This window comes from Scleropages formosus, chromosome 25 (assembly GCF_900964775.1).
Source record: "Scleropages formosus chromosome 25, fSclFor1.1, whole genome shotgun sequence".
Taxonomy (NCBI): domain Eukaryota; kingdom Metazoa; phylum Chordata; class Actinopteri; order Osteoglossiformes; family Osteoglossidae; genus Scleropages; species Scleropages formosus.
The window spans coordinates 647,027-663,779 of record NC_041830.1 but is presented as its reverse complement, the minus strand read 5'-3'; the positions used below and the strand labels follow the sequence as shown (position 1 = coordinate 663,779).

The window sequence follows — 16,753 nt, the reverse complement described above, 5'->3', positions numbered from 1 at the left end:
GAAAAGGAAAATGATCACGATTGAAACTAAAGTGGAAATAATAGAGAAAGGTGAAACGCCAACGGACATTGGAAAAGCAATCATTGAAGTTTCCTTGTTTTGCACGTGCGCTCTCTCTCTCTTATAAATACTGTAGTTGTGTAGTTGCGACGCCATGCTCGCACCTCAACCAGCCGCTTCAATCGGAGCACTCAGCTATAAAAGACTCTTTCCAGTTGCAGAATCTCAGTCCAGACAACCCCCCTTCTGCATTCTCAAACCCATCTTGCTTTGCTTATCCAAGTCCTGTCCCTCATTGTTCTCCATACCCATTCCACGTGTCTTTAACGACCGCCAGCCTTGTCCCTTGACCACAATTTAGGATCCTCGCCTCTGTTCAGTTCACCGACCTACCGACCGCCCCCAACCACAAGAACACATCTAGTCCCTTCGATTCTGAATAAACGATCCTGCACTTGGGTCCAGCCCTCCTCCGTGTCCTCTGTTCATCGTGGCACTAGTAATGTTTATCTCTGTCTTTCTTATGAATGCTGTAGTTACATTTATTCTCGTTACCTTTTATTACTATTACTGCATTATGTTAAACATGTTTTAGTGTGTTCAGAAGTGTTTCTTTAATCTTTTCATGCACAGAAAGGTACACGATATACTAAGACAAACAGTTGACAAACTGATGTTAGATACCCACCATGCCTAACTATTCTGATTTACATACAAATCCGACTTAGACTGAGGACACAAAACTTGTTTGTAATCCCGGGACTGCCTGTAGTATTTTACTGAGTAGACTTGAAAACCTGTTTGGATTAAGGGGTACTCTCCTGAAGTGGTTTGACTCATATTTAGCTAACCTTGAGCAATTTGCATTGAATCAGATGATTGCACCCCCTCTGTCTCATCTATGGTTCAATATGGTGTGCCTCAGGGTTCTGTGCTGGGTCCATTAATGTTGTCTCTATATGTTACCATTGGGTGATGATATTCACAAACAAAATGTAAGTTTCCACTCATATGCTGATGACACAGAGCTATATGTTTCATTTAAGCTTGATGATTCTTCACATGTGGTGTCTTTAGCTAATTGTTTTATCAATATAAAACTATGAATGGGGAAAAATTTATCTCTGAATGCCAGTAGAACAGAGGTACTTGTGGTGGGTGGTGATAGCAAAACTCTTGACATAATTATAATAATCTTTACCACAAGTGGTATAAGCATTAAGTGTACAGATTGTGTTGAGGATTTGGGTGTCTTGTTGGACGGAAAGTTGTCATTTGTGTCTCGTGTTACTACACTGACTACATAGTGCTTCCTTCAGTTGAGAAACAGCTAAATTAAGGCGATTCCTTTGTAGGCAGGATGCTGAGAAACTGGTTCATGCTTTTGTCTCAAGCAGGCTGGACTGTTGTAATGCTTTATTATTGGGTTGTCTATACCACACTGTATCCAGGGTACAGTTGGTATAAAATGCTTCTGTGCGAATTGTCACTAGATGTCGGAAGTATAATCATATAGCACCAGTACTTAAGTTTTTGCATTGCTCCAATGCTTTCCTTTGTGAGGGTGATTATTTTATCCCAGGACGATATCTTTGTTCATTAGATGCGAGTTACCTTAAAGTACCTGTGATCAATCAGTAGGAGGGCACACCTTTAGCTACAGAGCACCTAAACTGTGGAATAGTCTACAAGTAACTGTTAGAAATGCCCTGTCTCACCCTTTAAATCCAAACTAAAGACTTACATGTTCACTCAGGCATTTTCAGTAAATAACGTAATCCCGCTGAGCTGTGTTTGTTTTTTCCCCTCAGTATTTAATTTATTTAAGTTATAAATTACTAACAATTTCTTCTTGTTGAGCTTTTCCCTTATGATAAGACCTGAGGAGGCCTGCTGGCCGGCCATTGTTCTAGCACGCTATGCTGACTGAAGATGATGAGCAACTACCATGATGGATGAGACATACCTTGGTGAACTGGGAAATCGACAACATACAGCAACTATGCCATTATTAGCTGTGAACTGACTTAAAAGTCTTATTTAATGTAGAAAGCCCGGGGTGGGCAGCCACTGGCACTTGGACCCCCAGAGTGTCTTTTTTTCCTCCCTCGACTTTCAGTTGGGAGTTTTTTGTTGTTCTTCTTCGTGGCCAGTAGGCATAATTATAACTTTAATACATTAATAATGTGTTATGCTAGTCTGTAATCAAGTTATTTTTCTTTCTTTGCCCTTTTCCCTTTGTTCAGCGCTCTGTCACAGTATGAGAAGAGCGCTCTATAAAAAAGAATTGAGTTGAATGAGGAATCAGAGTGCTCCCTCAGTTTGCTACGGTGTGTTTAAATGTATGCAAAGTTAAGTGGCGACAGTTGTCACGTGAAATTGCAGCACTTATGGCTGTTCCTCACCTTGCCTCTGCGTTGGGCTCCTGCACTTCCTGGTCGCCAGCTTTTACAGCTGTTACCCTGTAGCTGCTCAAGTAAGAATGTCTGTGTGTGTGACTCTCATAACCTTGAGGATTGACAAGGGAGCCGAGAGGAATTCTGGAGGCACATTTTGCTTATTAGAATCAGAATCAGAATCAGAACGAGCTTTATTGCCAGGTATGTTCGCACATACAAGGAATTTGTCTTGGTGACAGGAACTACCACAGCACAGACAGAATGACAGTGACAAGACAGGTGAGAAGAGTATGTGAGCAAGGGATAAAAAAATATTTAAAAATATAAAGTACCCAATATACAAAAATAGTCACTAGATACAAATGCAAGGGAGTGTGAGTAAGAGATATGTGATAATGCTATTTATATTTATAACTATTTATGTATTGCACGGTTTACTCTCTAGGGGAGAGATTTAGGTGTTCATGAGGTAGATGGCCTGAGGAAAGAAACTTTTCTTGTGCCTGGCTTTCCTGGTGCTCAGTGCTCTGTAGCGCCGGCCAGATGGCAAGGGTTCGAAGAGGAAGTGGCCTGGATGCGAGGAGTCTAGAATGATTTTGCTAGCCCTTTTACTGACTCTGGACGAGTGCAGTTCTTGGAGAGCTGGGGGGGATGTGCCGATGATTCTTCCAGCAGTCCGAACTATCCGCTGCAGTCTTCTGATGTCTGACTTTGTAGCTGAGCCGAACCAGACAGTTATAGAGGTGCAGAGGACAGACTCAATGACTGCGGAGTAGAATTGCATCAGTAGCTCCTGTGGCAGGTTGAACTTCCTCAGCTGGCGAAGGAAGTACAACCTCTGCTGGGCCTTCTTCACAATGGAGTCTATGTGGGGCTCCCACTTCAGGTCCTGTGAGATGGTGGTGCCCAGGAACCTGAATGACTCCACTGTTGCCACACTACTGTTCATGATGGTGAGTGGGGATAATGCTGAGGTGTTTCTCCTGAAGTCTACGATCATCTCCACTGTTTTGAGCGTGTTCAGCTCTAGGTTGTTATGACTGCACCAGACAGCCAGCTCTTGGACCTCCTGTCTGTAAGCAGACTCGTCGCCATTCCGTATGAGGCCGATGAGTGTGGTGTCATCTGCAAACTTCAGGAGTTTGACAGAGGGGTCTTTTGCGGTGCAGTCGTTGGTGTACAGGGAGAAGAGCAGTGGGGAGAGCACACATCCCTGGGGGGCTCCAGTACTGATTGTGCGAGTTTTGGATGAGAATTTTCCCAGCCTCACTATCTGCTGCCTGTCTGTCAGAAAGTTGGTGATCCACTGACAGATGGAGGTGGGCACAGAGAGTTGGGTTAATTTGGACAGGAGGAGGTATGGGATGATGGTGTTGAAGGCTGAGCTGAAGTCCACGAACAGGATTCTCGCATAAGTCCCTGGTTTGTCCAGATGTTGTAGAATGTAGTGCAGTCCCATGTTGACTGCATCATCCACAGACCTGTTTGCTCGGTAAGCAAACTGCAGGGGGTCCAGCAAGGGTCCAGTGATGTCTTTCAGGTAGTCCAACACCAGGTTTTCAAGTGACTTCATGACCACAGACGTTAGGGCGACAGGTCTGTAGTCATTAAGTCCTGTGATCTTGGGTTTCTTTGGGATGGGGATGATGGTGGAGCATTTGAAGCAGGAAGGAACTTCGCACATCTCCAGTGATCTGTTGAAGATCTTTGTGAAGATAGGGGCCAGCTGGTCAGCACAGGTTTTTAGGCAGGCCGGTGAGACGCCGTCTAGGCCTGGTGCTTTCCTTGTCTTCTGTTTGACGATGACCCGACGCACCTCCTCTTCGCAGATCAAAGGTGCAGGAGGGGGGAAGGTGGGGGTTACTGAAGCTGTTAATTGATTTGTGGAGAGAGGGTCTGAATGGGTGTGGGGTGTGAGACAGGGTTTATCAAACCTGCAATAAAACTCATTCAAATCGTCGGCTAGTTGTTCAGTTGACACGGTGCTGGGGGGGTGGTGTCTTGTAATTTGTGATGTCTTTCATGCCTTTCCACACTGACGCAGGATCGTTGGCTGAAAACTTTCTTCAGCTTTTCAGAGTAGTTTCTCTTAGCCACTCTGATCTCTTTTGCCAGTGTGTTTTTGGCTTGTTTATACAAGATTCCGTCCCCGTTCTTGTAGGCGTCTTCTTTGGCCTGACGAAGCTGTCTTGAGTTTTGCAGTGAACCACGGTTTGTCATTGTTGTATGTTAAACGAGTCCTGGTAGGGATGCACATATCCTCGCAGAAACTGGCATGATGTTACAGAGTCTGTGAGCTCATGTAGATCGCTAGCAGCAGCCTCAAAAACACTCCAATCAGTGCACTCGAAGCAGGCTTGTAAGTCCTGCTCTGCTTCCCCAGTCCATCTTTTAACAGTCCTTATTACAGGTTTAGCTGATTTCAGTTTCTGCCTGTAGGTTAGTATAAGATGAACCAGGTAGTGATCAGAGAGCCCCAAAGCTGCCCGGGGGACAGAGTGATATGCATCCTTTACTGTGGTGTAGCAGTGGTCCAAAATATTACTGTCTCTGGTGGGACATGTAATATGCTGTCTGTATTTTGGCAGTTCACGGGAGAGATTTGCTTTATTAAAGTCCCCGAGAATGATTATAACAGAGTCCGGGTGTTGTTGCTCTGTGTCTGTGATCTGGTCGCCCAGCTGTTGCAGCGCTGCGTTCACGCACGCTTGCGGTGGAATGTAAATACTTACGAGGATGAACGAGGAAAACTCCCACGGCGAGTAGAAAGGCTTGCAGTTGATGAAGAGCGCTTCTAGGTCGGGACAGCACATCTTCTTCAACGCTGTTACATCTGTACACCACCTTTCGTTGATGTAGAAGCATGTCCTACCGCCACGTGATTTCCCCGCTGATTCCGCGTCGCGATCCGCTCTGAACAGCTGGAAGCCCGGCAGATGTAGCGCGCTGTCCGGGATGGCTTCATTCGGCCAGGTTTCCGTGAAGCACAGAGCAGCAGAGTTGAAAAAGTCCTTGTTTCTTTGGGACAGGAGGAAAAGTTCGTCCATTTTGTTGGGTAAGGAGCGGAGGTTCGCCAGATGGATACTAGGCAGCGCTGTTCTAAAGCCGCGCTTTCGGAGCTTGACAAGCGCGCCGGCTCGCTTTCCACGCTTGCGCGTCTTGGAGCGCTTGAGTAGCGCCGCTGCACCTCCGACTACAATGTCCAGCAAAACGTCAGAATAGTCGAAAACCGGTAAAATGTCGGGTGGTGTGTACTGCCGAATGTTCAGCAGTTCTTCCCTGGTAAAACTGATTGTCAGAGTATAACTAAAGACAGGGCAAACTAACAAAAACAGTAAAACAACTGTGGAGCTCCACACCGAGGCGGCCGTCCGCGGCACCATCATGAACATAGTATCATAGGGACATCCAGCTATGTCTTCAAACACTTCTCCGTAGAAGGTGGACTGCAGGCTCTAACTAGTGTGTGGCTCCAAGTGTTAAGGTTCTTGATAGATAACTATAAAATAATGCTTTACACCCTCATGTATATAGTTGTTTAAAGTATGCGGTGCAAGTCAATGCAAATGAGTTACGCTGTTGGCTGCTGGAAGGCACTGTTGTTGCTGCGTCAGACATGCTGGTGTACTGATTCTGTGGTCCCAGCCATGGTCGAGTCGTCTCCCATGTAGTACTTTTAATGGTACGGTTTCAGCATTGTGTGAACATGGCTGGCAGGCGTTCTGCTATTAGTGCAACTTGTGGTAGTGATTCAAAACATGTAAGAGTAATTTTCTTTATGAAGGTAGGTAGGTGCAATAGCGTTGTGACTGCAGTATGCATAGAGCAAGCGTTGAATGAGAGACAGCAAATTGCATATGATTGTGATGGTGTTGAGATGGAAGGTAATGCTAAAAGTACCGTACCATTAACTTTTATCAATTCCTCATACACATGCAGCAATGTGGTGGTTGATGTATGGAAGGTATTTGGTGTGCGGTAAGTCCCATCATTCATGTGTATAAGGTGTGTGTGTGTGGGGGGTGGGGAAAAACTCAGCTCTAGCATTCACCATTATTTTCACTAGGGAGGAAATGGCTTAAAAGGCCTTAAGCCTGAACCACATGACATGTTTCCAGAACACATAAATTGAACCTTTTGTGCTGCGTTTTGGAATTTTCTTGTGACACCCCCCCCCCCCCCCCCCCCCCCATTCCTCTGTGTGCTGCAGGTGGGCTTACCTTAAAGGGCTTGTTTGTACCTGGAAATATTAAATGATGTGCTATTCAGATTTGGGAAGCTGGAACGCTAAGCATCAGAATCAGAACGAGCTTTATTGCCAAGTATGTTCACACATACAAGGAATTTGACTTGGTGACAGACTTCCACAGCACAGACAGAATGACAGTGACAAGACATGAGAAGATAGAGTATGTGAATGAAGGATAAAAATTATATAAAAATATAAAGTACCCAATATAAAAAAAGTCACTAGACATTGTATGTATGTACAGGTATGTTCTATACAAATGCAAGGGAGTGTGATTAAGATATCTGATGTGATAAATAGTTGTAAATAGCATCGTGTATTCCACTGGTTTACTCTCTAGGGGGATTTAGCCATACATGAGGTAGATGGCCTGAGGAAAGAAACTTTTCTTGTGCCTGGCTGTCCTGGTGCTCAGTGCTCTGTAGCGCCGGCCAGATGGCCAAGGTTCAAAGAGGAAGTGGCCTGGATGCGAGGAGTCTAGAATGATTTTGCTAGCCCTTTTACTGACTCTGGACGAGTACATTTCTTGGAGAGCTGGGGGGGGGGATGTGCCGATGATTCTTCCAGCAGTCCGAACTATCTGCTGTAATCTTCTGGTGTCTGATTTCGTGGCTGAGCCGAACCAGATAGTAATAGAGGTGCAGAGGACAGACTGGATGACTGCGGAGTAGAATTGCATCAGTAGCTCCTGTGGCAGGTTGAACTTCCTCAGCTGGCGAAGGAAGTACAACCTCTGCTGGGCCTTCTTTACAATGGAGTCTATGTGGGGCTCCCACTTCAGGTCCTGTGAGATGGTGGTGCCCAGGAACCTGAATGACTCCACTGTTGCCACACTACTGTTCATGATGGTGAGTGAGGATAATGCTGAGGTGTTTCTCCTGAAGTCCACAGTCATCTCCATTGTTTTGAGCGTGTTCAGCTCCAGGTTGTTATGACTGCACCAGACAGCCAGCTCTTGGACCTCCTGTCTGTAAGCAGACTCGTCACCATCCTGGATGAGGCCAATGAGTGTGGTGTTGTCTGCGAACTAAGCTTCGGGTGCATTGCAGCCCTGGTTGCCAGGTGAGACGTTGACACATGTCACCAGTTACATTCCTGTAACCCTGCTGTCTCTCTCACCCCCACAAGGTGGTGAATAGCAGCCCAGTTGGACCGAGCCAGAACAACCATGCCAGCTGCTGTTGGAGGACCGGTGGGCTACACTCCCCCTGAAGGAGGCTGGGGCTGGGTTGTGGTAGTTGGCGCCTTCATTTCCATCGGCTTCTCCTATGCCTTCCCGAAGTCCATCACAGTCTTCTTCAAGGAGATTGAGGTGATCTTCAATGCAACCAGCAGCCAGGTCTCCTGGATCTCCTCTATCATGCTGGCTGTCATGTATGGTGGCGGTAAGTACAACACCCATTTGGAGTGCCAGACGTATGTAGGTGGTCCTATAAACTTCTCGTTATGTTTGAACTAAAACCCACGCGCTCCCAGAAGAGCTGTCGTCGTGCCGATGCAGAGCTCTCTCCCTTGACGTGTGGAGTGTGGGTGTGCACTCGTGTGTGTCCAACAGCATAGTCCTAGGTACTGCGGTCTAGCTGACTTCTTGGGCTTGCAACACGCGCGCAAATATGCAGACACACAACCTGGAAACAACCATGGCTGGGGAAGCTGATCTGCGGTTTGGGCAGAGTGCAGATTTACTGCCCGTTGTAGAGCGTTGAATGATGTTGCCAAGCATGGACAGTCGGCCTTGTGGTTAGAAAAGACGGTCAGGTTTTCTTCCAGTTCCTGTTCTGGAGGCACGCGGTGTGCGGCTCCACTTATAGACTGCTTGTGAATGGAAAATCCGCCTAGCGCACCCTGCATGTCTGAAAATCAGCAGTGGTACCTGCGGTTATTCCTGCACTCCGGGCCTCTTGAGAGCCTGTTCTATACTGTGCTCTGCTCTGGGTTTTCATTTCTCCTTCCCTCCTTGAGTGCCCGCGCCATTGGTGTCCATTTCCAGGAGTCGGGTACGGCTCCACGGTGAGTCACAGGCTTGGAAGTTATGAAACACAAAAGAATGAATCACTTCATGCTCAGAGTTGGCCATGATTCCCTTTTTAATTTCTGTGTGTGTGTGTGTGTGTGTGTGTGTGTGTGTGTGTGTGTTTTCTAAATAAACAGTCCTAATGCAGTCATTCCTCACTTAGCCGGCTTCGCTCGCTCACTCTCTGGCTTGCTGTCCTTGCTTGTTTAGTGCAGGATTGTTGGAGGTCCAGATTCTGTCCTGGAAGCACTGGGTGCACCTTGAACATCCTGGCAATTTTGCCTCACGGGTCTTTAAGACATGAAGACCTGTAATGTTAAGGTCACTTTGTGTCACTCTAAAGGGCACAAATCCTATGCTGTTAGAGGCTCTGCGTAGCGTTGCTAATTGAAATTTGAATGTTAAGAGTCCAACATCATGCTAGTGGACACCACTTCCAGCGTCATGTAGTGGTTAAAACACCTAGATTTGACCAGAAGATGGCTGGCTTGACACCGCTGAGGGATGAAACCCCTTTGTTTTAGACGCCAAGTGTGAGAGTCCCTGACAGTTCTTCTTACAGCGCTGAAGACCTGTCAACAGGAGGACATCTACTGCAGTAGGCTGAACAAGCTAAGGTGATGTCAAAGTACATGCGCTTGGCTTTAGTTTCATTGAAACGTTAAAGGTTAAAAAGCTAAACGGGATTGCACTCTGCAAAGTAGCAGGGCTGAAGTTTGGGGGAAATCTGGCTGAAACCTTGACAGTGTCGTTCTTGGGAGCAGGACATCAGTTCTTAAAGTGTTAGCGATCGATGCAGAGTGTTGCAAAATGGTGCCAAGTCAGCAGGGAGCTTTCTTGTTGTTCGGCCTGTGTGAGGAGGTCCTGTTTAGACACGCTTATTTGGCATCTTGTCCAGACAGGTGATTCACTTTGTCTGGCTCTCGTCTCTGTAGGTTCTCCTTGAGCGGCATCACACAGCCAACAGGAGAGCCGAGCGGCATCCCAGTCAACGTCCATAAGACACACCTTCATGGGACCGACTGGTTGCAAGGTGTTGCGCACATTATGGCAGCTCGGGGGGGCACAGTGTCCTCTATGGTGACCCCATTGTGCATATGTCATGGCGTTCCAAGTCACGCGCTCACACCGCTTTCACAAGCCTGCATGGTGCGCAGAGCCGGGTTACTCTGCTCCTCTTGTTTCTTCTGGCTGTGTCGCTGCCCGACTTGGCCCAGGTGCAAGCAGCAGTCGAGCGTAATCAGCCAGTTATCTCTAAAGTGCATGGCTGCGTCCAGGTTGGTTAAATATTGACGCACATCTTTTCTCGTGTGTCAGTAATGCACCCTTATGAATGAAGGTTTTTCAACTCTGTTTACTGTTGCTATGGTGGCTGGCTCCAGGGAGGTATGCACACACTCGCAGTCAGAGGCTCAATGTAAGTGGCATGCTGTGGTATCTCTCCTAATAATCGCAGCAACACGTAGAGCCTCGCACCCGCATGGTACTGCAGCATTTCCTTGAGTAAGGAAGTGAAATTAATCTGCGTGGGGGGTTGATGATTGTCTTACTCAGAATCAAAATCCAGTTTATTTAGCCAAGTATGTACACACATACAAGGAATTTGGCTTTGGTTCCCAATGGCTCATTGTGTAGAGTAGAGAAGGGCAAAAAAAAAAAAAAAAAAAAACCCACACAATATACATACATACAAGATCTGCAAAGATGCATTGACAGTGCTGGAGAATAAACCAGGGAAAATAATGTGGGAGGGAATAATTAAGAGGGAGAGAGTTTTTGCACAGGCAAACAGCAATCAGCTATTCATGGACTTAAAAGTGTAGGAAAAGAAACTTTTTGTATCTGGTTGCTTTAGCGCACAGTGATCTGTAACGCCTGCTGGATGGGAGAAGTTAGAAAAAGCAGTGCTCCGGGTGAGAGGGGTCTGTCACGATTTTCCCTGCTCTCAAGGGTACTTAGAGCAAGAGTGGACATGAAACAGTGTTTACTTTGCAGAATAAAATGTGCAGGCAGTGATCTTGTGTGAACTTTACTTCTTTACATCCCAGCATGCATAAGCCAGGTTATCAGTGTCCCTGTGCCATACCCTGTTTCCTGGGTAGATCCCAGACTTCCACAGTCCTCCACTGGACAAGGAGTTGTTAGTAATGAAGGATGTTAACATGAACATTAAGACAAGCTAGAAATAATTTTGTTAAATATATGTTGGCATTGTCGTGGTAGCTTCCAAAATAAAAGGAATGAAAATTGTCATTTAAATTTCAGGTGTCACCCCACTCCCCATCCAGGAACTCAATGACTTTGTCTCACTGACTTTGCAGAACAAATTAACCCTGTCCTGTGCTTTTGTGGTACAGTGTTGATGCCTTACTGCGTGGAAATTGTCACACAGGTGCTCTGGAGTGCCTCCTGCAGGCTGGCTATGACATTGAGAAGCTGCTTTGTTCAAATATTCAGCCACACCTCATGGATCTTGAGGACAGGTGTTCCAGCTAGACAGCTTCTGCATGTTCTCAACAGATTGGGTATTTGCTTTAACTTTGAATTAACTGTCAAATCAGCTGACTTCTTTGTCCATGGTGACTTGGTTGACTTTACGCTGATTTATACACGTTCATACATTTGGATATTGTCACTTAAGCACTATGCCACCTGCTGGCCCATTAGCCGTGCCATTGTTTCTTGTTTTATGTCGATACCTCATAAACCCAGCGTGCCCGACTTCTATGTGGGAGTTTAAATTTACTGGAGCTGAAACCACAGTAATGGTCAAACAAGCTAGCAGAGGCTCTGCCCATCTTGCCCAGATCACGAGCATTTTGACAGGTGTGCCTGAGTAGTGTGCTGCTCCAGCCCTTCTTTCTGTCAAGTGTTCACATGTGGAGCATGTTGACATGACGTGGAAGACCTTTCCCAAAAGGAATGCTGCCTTGTGCGCTAGGGGGCAACCTGGCTGGGTGAAGAGTGTCCTCTGTAGTGACCCAGAGGTGTACGTGTAGAAATGAGACCTGAGTGCAGTCAGCCTGCAATCTTTCTCTGTGATCTAGGTGTGTTTCCGAAGATGAAGTGTCTGAGCCGGCTGGCATGCGTCCTTCAATGGACTCGCATGTATTATGTGTACCCAACAGTGGGTCTTCTGCAGTACTGAGCAGGAGGTATACTGGCACAGTTGGCCATGCTAAAGGAACTTAACTTTTTCAAGAGTGTGACGCATTTTCCCCACCACTCTAAAGCTGGCCGTGTCGGTCCTGGTCTTGGGAACCCTGCATTTGAAGCCCACTTCCTGTCCTCATTATCAAAGTTCATGGCCTGACTGTCCAGTAGAATGAGCTGAGTCAATGGCAGCAGCAGCAGCCCTGTGACCCTGGAGTCACGTGCCAGTACTGGTGAAGGCACAAGATGGCAGGAGTTCTAGTGCGGTTCTGACCGTCTCCAGGTGCAGAGTGGTGCGGCATGAGCAGGCTGCTGCTGCCGAAGTTGGGGTGCCACCTAGTGACCATTCCAAGTGCATGCGGATGACGTGTGTGTTGTGCAAGTTATTGCAAAACCTTAACCACAGTGAATGCCTTGGGGTGACTGGCTGAATACTGCATTTTTTTGTGTGTGTGTGTGTCTTTTTGGTAACATCACAACTTATGTCAAAGTACTAGAATAATACATATTTACAGCTTTCTAGATGGTACATGTTGACATTGAAGGAAAACGAAACTGACTCTTGTTCCTGAGAATCATAAAGTTCCTTTTGATTGCTCATGTGTCACCAGAAACTGTTGATCTTAACTGTGTGTGTGTGTGTTCTCTCCCCTACTACTAATGCTGGCACCTCTCCCTTTCTTCAGGCCCAATCAGCAGCATCCTGGTAAACAAGTATGGCAGCCGTCCCATCATGATCATCGGGGGCTGTCTGGCTGGCTGTGGCCTAGTGGCCGCCTCCTTCTGCAACACGGTTGAGGGCCTCTACTTCTGCGTGGGCGTCATTGGCGGTGCGTGTTCTTTAAACCATGTGCACTTGACGAGTTTGTCAGTGCTCTGAACTTTGCTTCGGCCTTTAACGGTTTAAATGGTACAAGCATCGTTGCTGGTTCATTGTCACTGTGCATGTAAACGAGGACCTTTCCTGTGACTAGCTCATGTGCCGGCGTTGATCTGCGAACTCTATGCAGGTCTGGGGCTGGCCTTCAATCTGAACCCTGCGCTCACCATGATTGGCAAGTACTTCTACAAGCGGCGCCCCATTGCCAATGGCATCGCCATGGCAGGCAGTCCCGTTTTCCTGTCCACGCTGGCGCCCCTCAACAGCTGGCTCTTTGACCAGTTTGGCTGGCGTGGCAGCTTCCTCATCCTCGGGGGGCTTCTGCTCAACTGCTGCGTGGCAGGCTCACTTATGCGACCCATCGGGCCCCCGGCAGTGCCCAGGGCAGCTGGCGACTCAGCCAAGGCGATGGCCGGGGGTAGCAGCGAGCCGGCAGGGCCCAGGAGGCTCTTGCAGCGCATCAACTCGTTCATTGACCTAACGCTGTTCGCGCACCGTGGCTTCCTGCTCTACTTGCTGGGCAACGTGATCATGTTCTTCGGCCTCTTTGCACCCCTCGTCTTCCTCAGCAACTACGCCAAGAGCAAGCAGATCTCCAAGGAGAAGGCGGCCTTCCTGCTCTCTGTGCTTGCCTTTGTGGACATGGTGGCGAGGCCGTCAATGGGCCTCGTGGCCAACACAGCGTTGGTGCGGCCGCGCGTGCAGTTCTTCTTCGCCGCCTCCATCCTGTACAACGGCGTGTGCCATGTGCTGGCGCCCATTTCGGCCGACTACACAGGCTTCGTCATCTATGCCATCTTCTTCGGCTTCGCCTTTGGATGGCTCAGCTCTGTGCTCTTCGAGACACTCATGGACCTGGTGGGAACGCAGCGCTTCTCCAGCGCCGTGGGCCTCGTCACCATCGTCGAGTGCGCCCCTGTGCTACTGGGGCCCCCCCTGTTGGGTGAGTGCTGTGAGAGTGAAGTGTTGCTCAGATGCAAGGGCAACCTTGCCTGGGTAGTGTTTTCTGTATGTGAGGTCATCCTCACACACTGCATATCCACATGAGTCTGGGATAGGGGAAATTACCTTGCGTTGCCTTATGTTAATATTTTGGCTTTATTTATTGCAGAAAAAAATTCCATTGGAAATAACTGAGTTATGAATATAGAGCTTATGAAGGGCTTTTTAAGAAGGCGTCTCCTCCTCAAGGAGAAGCAGTGGAAGACTGTAACACTGAAGTGTGAATGACATAATGTGAGAATGAAAGCGCTGCAGTGCCCCACGTTAGCGTGTTGCAGAAAGAGCGCTCACACTGGTGTCCTTGTGCCCCAAACAGGCAAGCTCAATGACATCTACCATGACTACAAGTACACGTACTATGCGTGCGGCATCGTCCTCATGATCGCCAGCATCTTCCTCTTTGTGGGCATGAGCATCAACTACCGCTTGCTGGAGCGTGAGCAGCACGCGGAGGCCAAGTACGACCAAGCAGAGGGCACCAAAGACGGCAAGCAGGATGGCGACGGAGACGTGACAACACCCCTGCGAGCAGCCGACCTGGACAAGGTGGCGGAGGAGACAGTGTGAGGACATGCCATCCTCCCCCTAGCAGGCCTCGTAGTCTTCCAGAGTCCCCTGGCAGCTCGGGCCTCAGCTCAACCACTACTCTCTACGGACAGTCGTACCCGAGTTCAACAAGAAGCCAGTTTTGCGAAAGTGCCCTTTTCCTCTCACCAGCATTGGACACGGCCCTTTGTGCCACCCAGCCGATGGCTCACTGGGTCAACGTGGTAACGACGTTTGTCATATCAGCCAGGAGGAGCCTTTCCCCACAGCAAACTGGTTTTGGCTCTTCTGAGGAGGGTCTTTCTCTGAAGGGCTCTTTTCTTGCACCCAGAGGCCTGTGGGTGCTTGACACCTGAGTAGGCTACCTCCACTTCAGCCACCTGCCTCAAAATGGTGAGTGAGCAGTGCCCCCTGCAGGAAGGGTGGGGCACAGTTGCCTTTTGCTAGACACGCCAACAGCAGCCCCCTGCTACAGATGCACTCCTGCTCGAAGATGTCTATGGTAAAACATAATAGTCACCAAGCAACTTGTTCGCGTCATGTGAACTCACTCCGAGGGCTACTGTAACTGCGCTACACAGTACAGCCACGTTTGACACACAATCCAGGGCTGCACAGGGCAGTTAATCCTGTTGCATTTATCTCACACATTTTAATTACTTTTTTCTATCGTGCTCCTCCCCACCTCTTCAGATCTTTCTTATATTAATTTCCTGGTATTATTTGAGGGTTTTTTTAAATTTTATTTTAGATTTTAGTATCTTTAAAGTTGAGGTTTGATTAGAATTCTGTTGAAATTGTGGGGATACAGGAGGACGTTCTCACGTGTTAGTGTTTGTAGAAAGTTCTGGTGGGAATGTGCACTCCTATTCTCCCTCCTGTTAGCAACCTACCTTGTTTTGGGGCCTCTTGTTTTCGTGCCAAGCTTGCTGACAAGTATACACAGTTTGTACAATTAGCTGCTGTGTTGTAATCGTCATCCTTGCACTCGTTCTGTCTCTGTTACTCGAACCCGATGCAGAGCAGCAAAGCCACTGGCTCCAAAGTGCCTTGATGGAGCTCGCACTGTAGTGTACAGTAGTGTGCAGGACTCCATTCCTGAGTTCACCTTTTAAAAATAAAAAGCTTCTTGGTTCTGAGCTGTACTGCAGTAAATGCAGAACTGGCTAGTTTAACACAGCCTGTGGTATGATGACAACTGGTCATTTCACTTCAATACGTGGTAAGAATATGTGGATGAAGCGCTAGAGCCAAACCAGTAGGACATGTAACGGAGACCCCATGGAAGTGTCCCCGCTCAAGTTGAGCCCACCATATCCAGTGCATAATGTGTTTAAAAATGTCTTTTAAAAAAAAAAAAAAAAAAAAAAAACACTTTTGCTCATTGCCCACTTACAAGTGCTGTTGTTGAAGCGAGTTCGTTAATGCTCACTTGAAGGACGGTGCCCATATGTGACTTTTCATTAGAAGTCACATCTTTGACCAAATTTGCATGTGCTACTAATAACTCGAATCTTTGCTCAGGCAATGTCGTGTGTACATGTGCAATCCTTGGATATACGAGGAATAAATATTGAGCCGAAAACAAAGTATATTATACTGTATACCTGTAAACTGTAAAGGTAAGGCTTCAAGGTGCTGTTTGCTCCTTTTTAGACTTATTTCCACAAATTATACAAAACTATTTCCAAATTGTTTTACTTCAAACACTAACACTGTCAATGGACCTGGTGGGGGTGGGGTGAATTGAGCCCAGTTGTGTGGGTGCTAGCAGAGCTTCGGTCCCCAACCCTGACATTATGGGGCATTGACTACTGATGTCTGTTTCTGTCACACCTTTAGTGCACATGGTTTCCTGTGTTAACCACACAGACTTCTCACCTGAAGGTTGCTGGTTTGACTCCCGCTTTACTCACTCTCGAGCCCGTGAGAAAGGTACTCAACCTGAACTGATACAATAAAATACTTTTATGAACAGATAAAATCTGAAGTTGCTTTGAATAAAGCATCAGGTAGGCAAGGAGTTTTAACAGGCTGCCAGTAGACAGTGTTGCACATTGATATTTTGATGTCTTTTTTCTTCTCGGGCTTTAATCACAAAGGGAGAGACATTTGGGCAACATAACATTTCAAAAGCTTTAAACTGTAAAAGTAGTGACTGACGTGGACTCTGACAATAGTTTTATGTACAAGAAATGAGTGACTTATTGATGTGCCTCATCTTTTCTGCTCTATACCACAGAGAATTAATAAATTCTTTTCCAAAAGCCAAGCCCTTGGTAGTGGTGGTTTTTATAGCTGTTCCTTTTCCAAGCAGATCTCCAGGGAAGTCTGTATTCAGCTGGCCAACACAAGCACTCCCATCTTGTGCACAGTGAACACTGGTGTGAAAATACAGCACAAATCTCATCAGCTGTGCCTTCAAATAAGCTTCCAAGAGATAAAATGTAAGGGGGCGCGGTGGTGCAGCGGGCTTGGCCGGATCCTGCTCTCTGGCAGGTCTGGAGTTT

At 47.3% G+C, this 16,753-nt stretch overlaps 1 protein-coding gene across 4 annotated transcripts in view; it reads left to right on the top strand.

The window, feature by feature from the left end:
- The window catches only part of LOC108928231 (monocarboxylate transporter 1-like), a 45,086-nt gene extending 28,571 nt beyond the window's left edge, over positions 1-16,515 (top strand). For 3 of the 4 annotated variants that reach the window (XM_018742077.2, XM_018742078.2, XM_029249196.1), the window contains exons 2-5: positions 7,777-8,033; positions 12,502-12,645; positions 12,826-13,638; positions 14,014-16,515. In XM_018742077.2, the coding sequence (XP_018597593.1) occupies positions 7,817-8,033; positions 12,502-12,645; positions 12,826-13,638; positions 14,014-14,264 (1,425 nt within the window). In that variant the 5' untranslated portion in view covers positions 7,777-7,816 and the 3' untranslated portion in view covers positions 14,265-16,515. Of the gene's footprint in view, positions 1-7,473; positions 7,497-7,776; positions 8,034-12,501; positions 12,646-12,825; positions 13,639-14,013 lie in introns of those variants that run through there. The other variant, XM_018742079.2, reaches the window with a different exon arrangement.
- Positions 16,516-16,753: the final 238 nt, after the last annotated feature.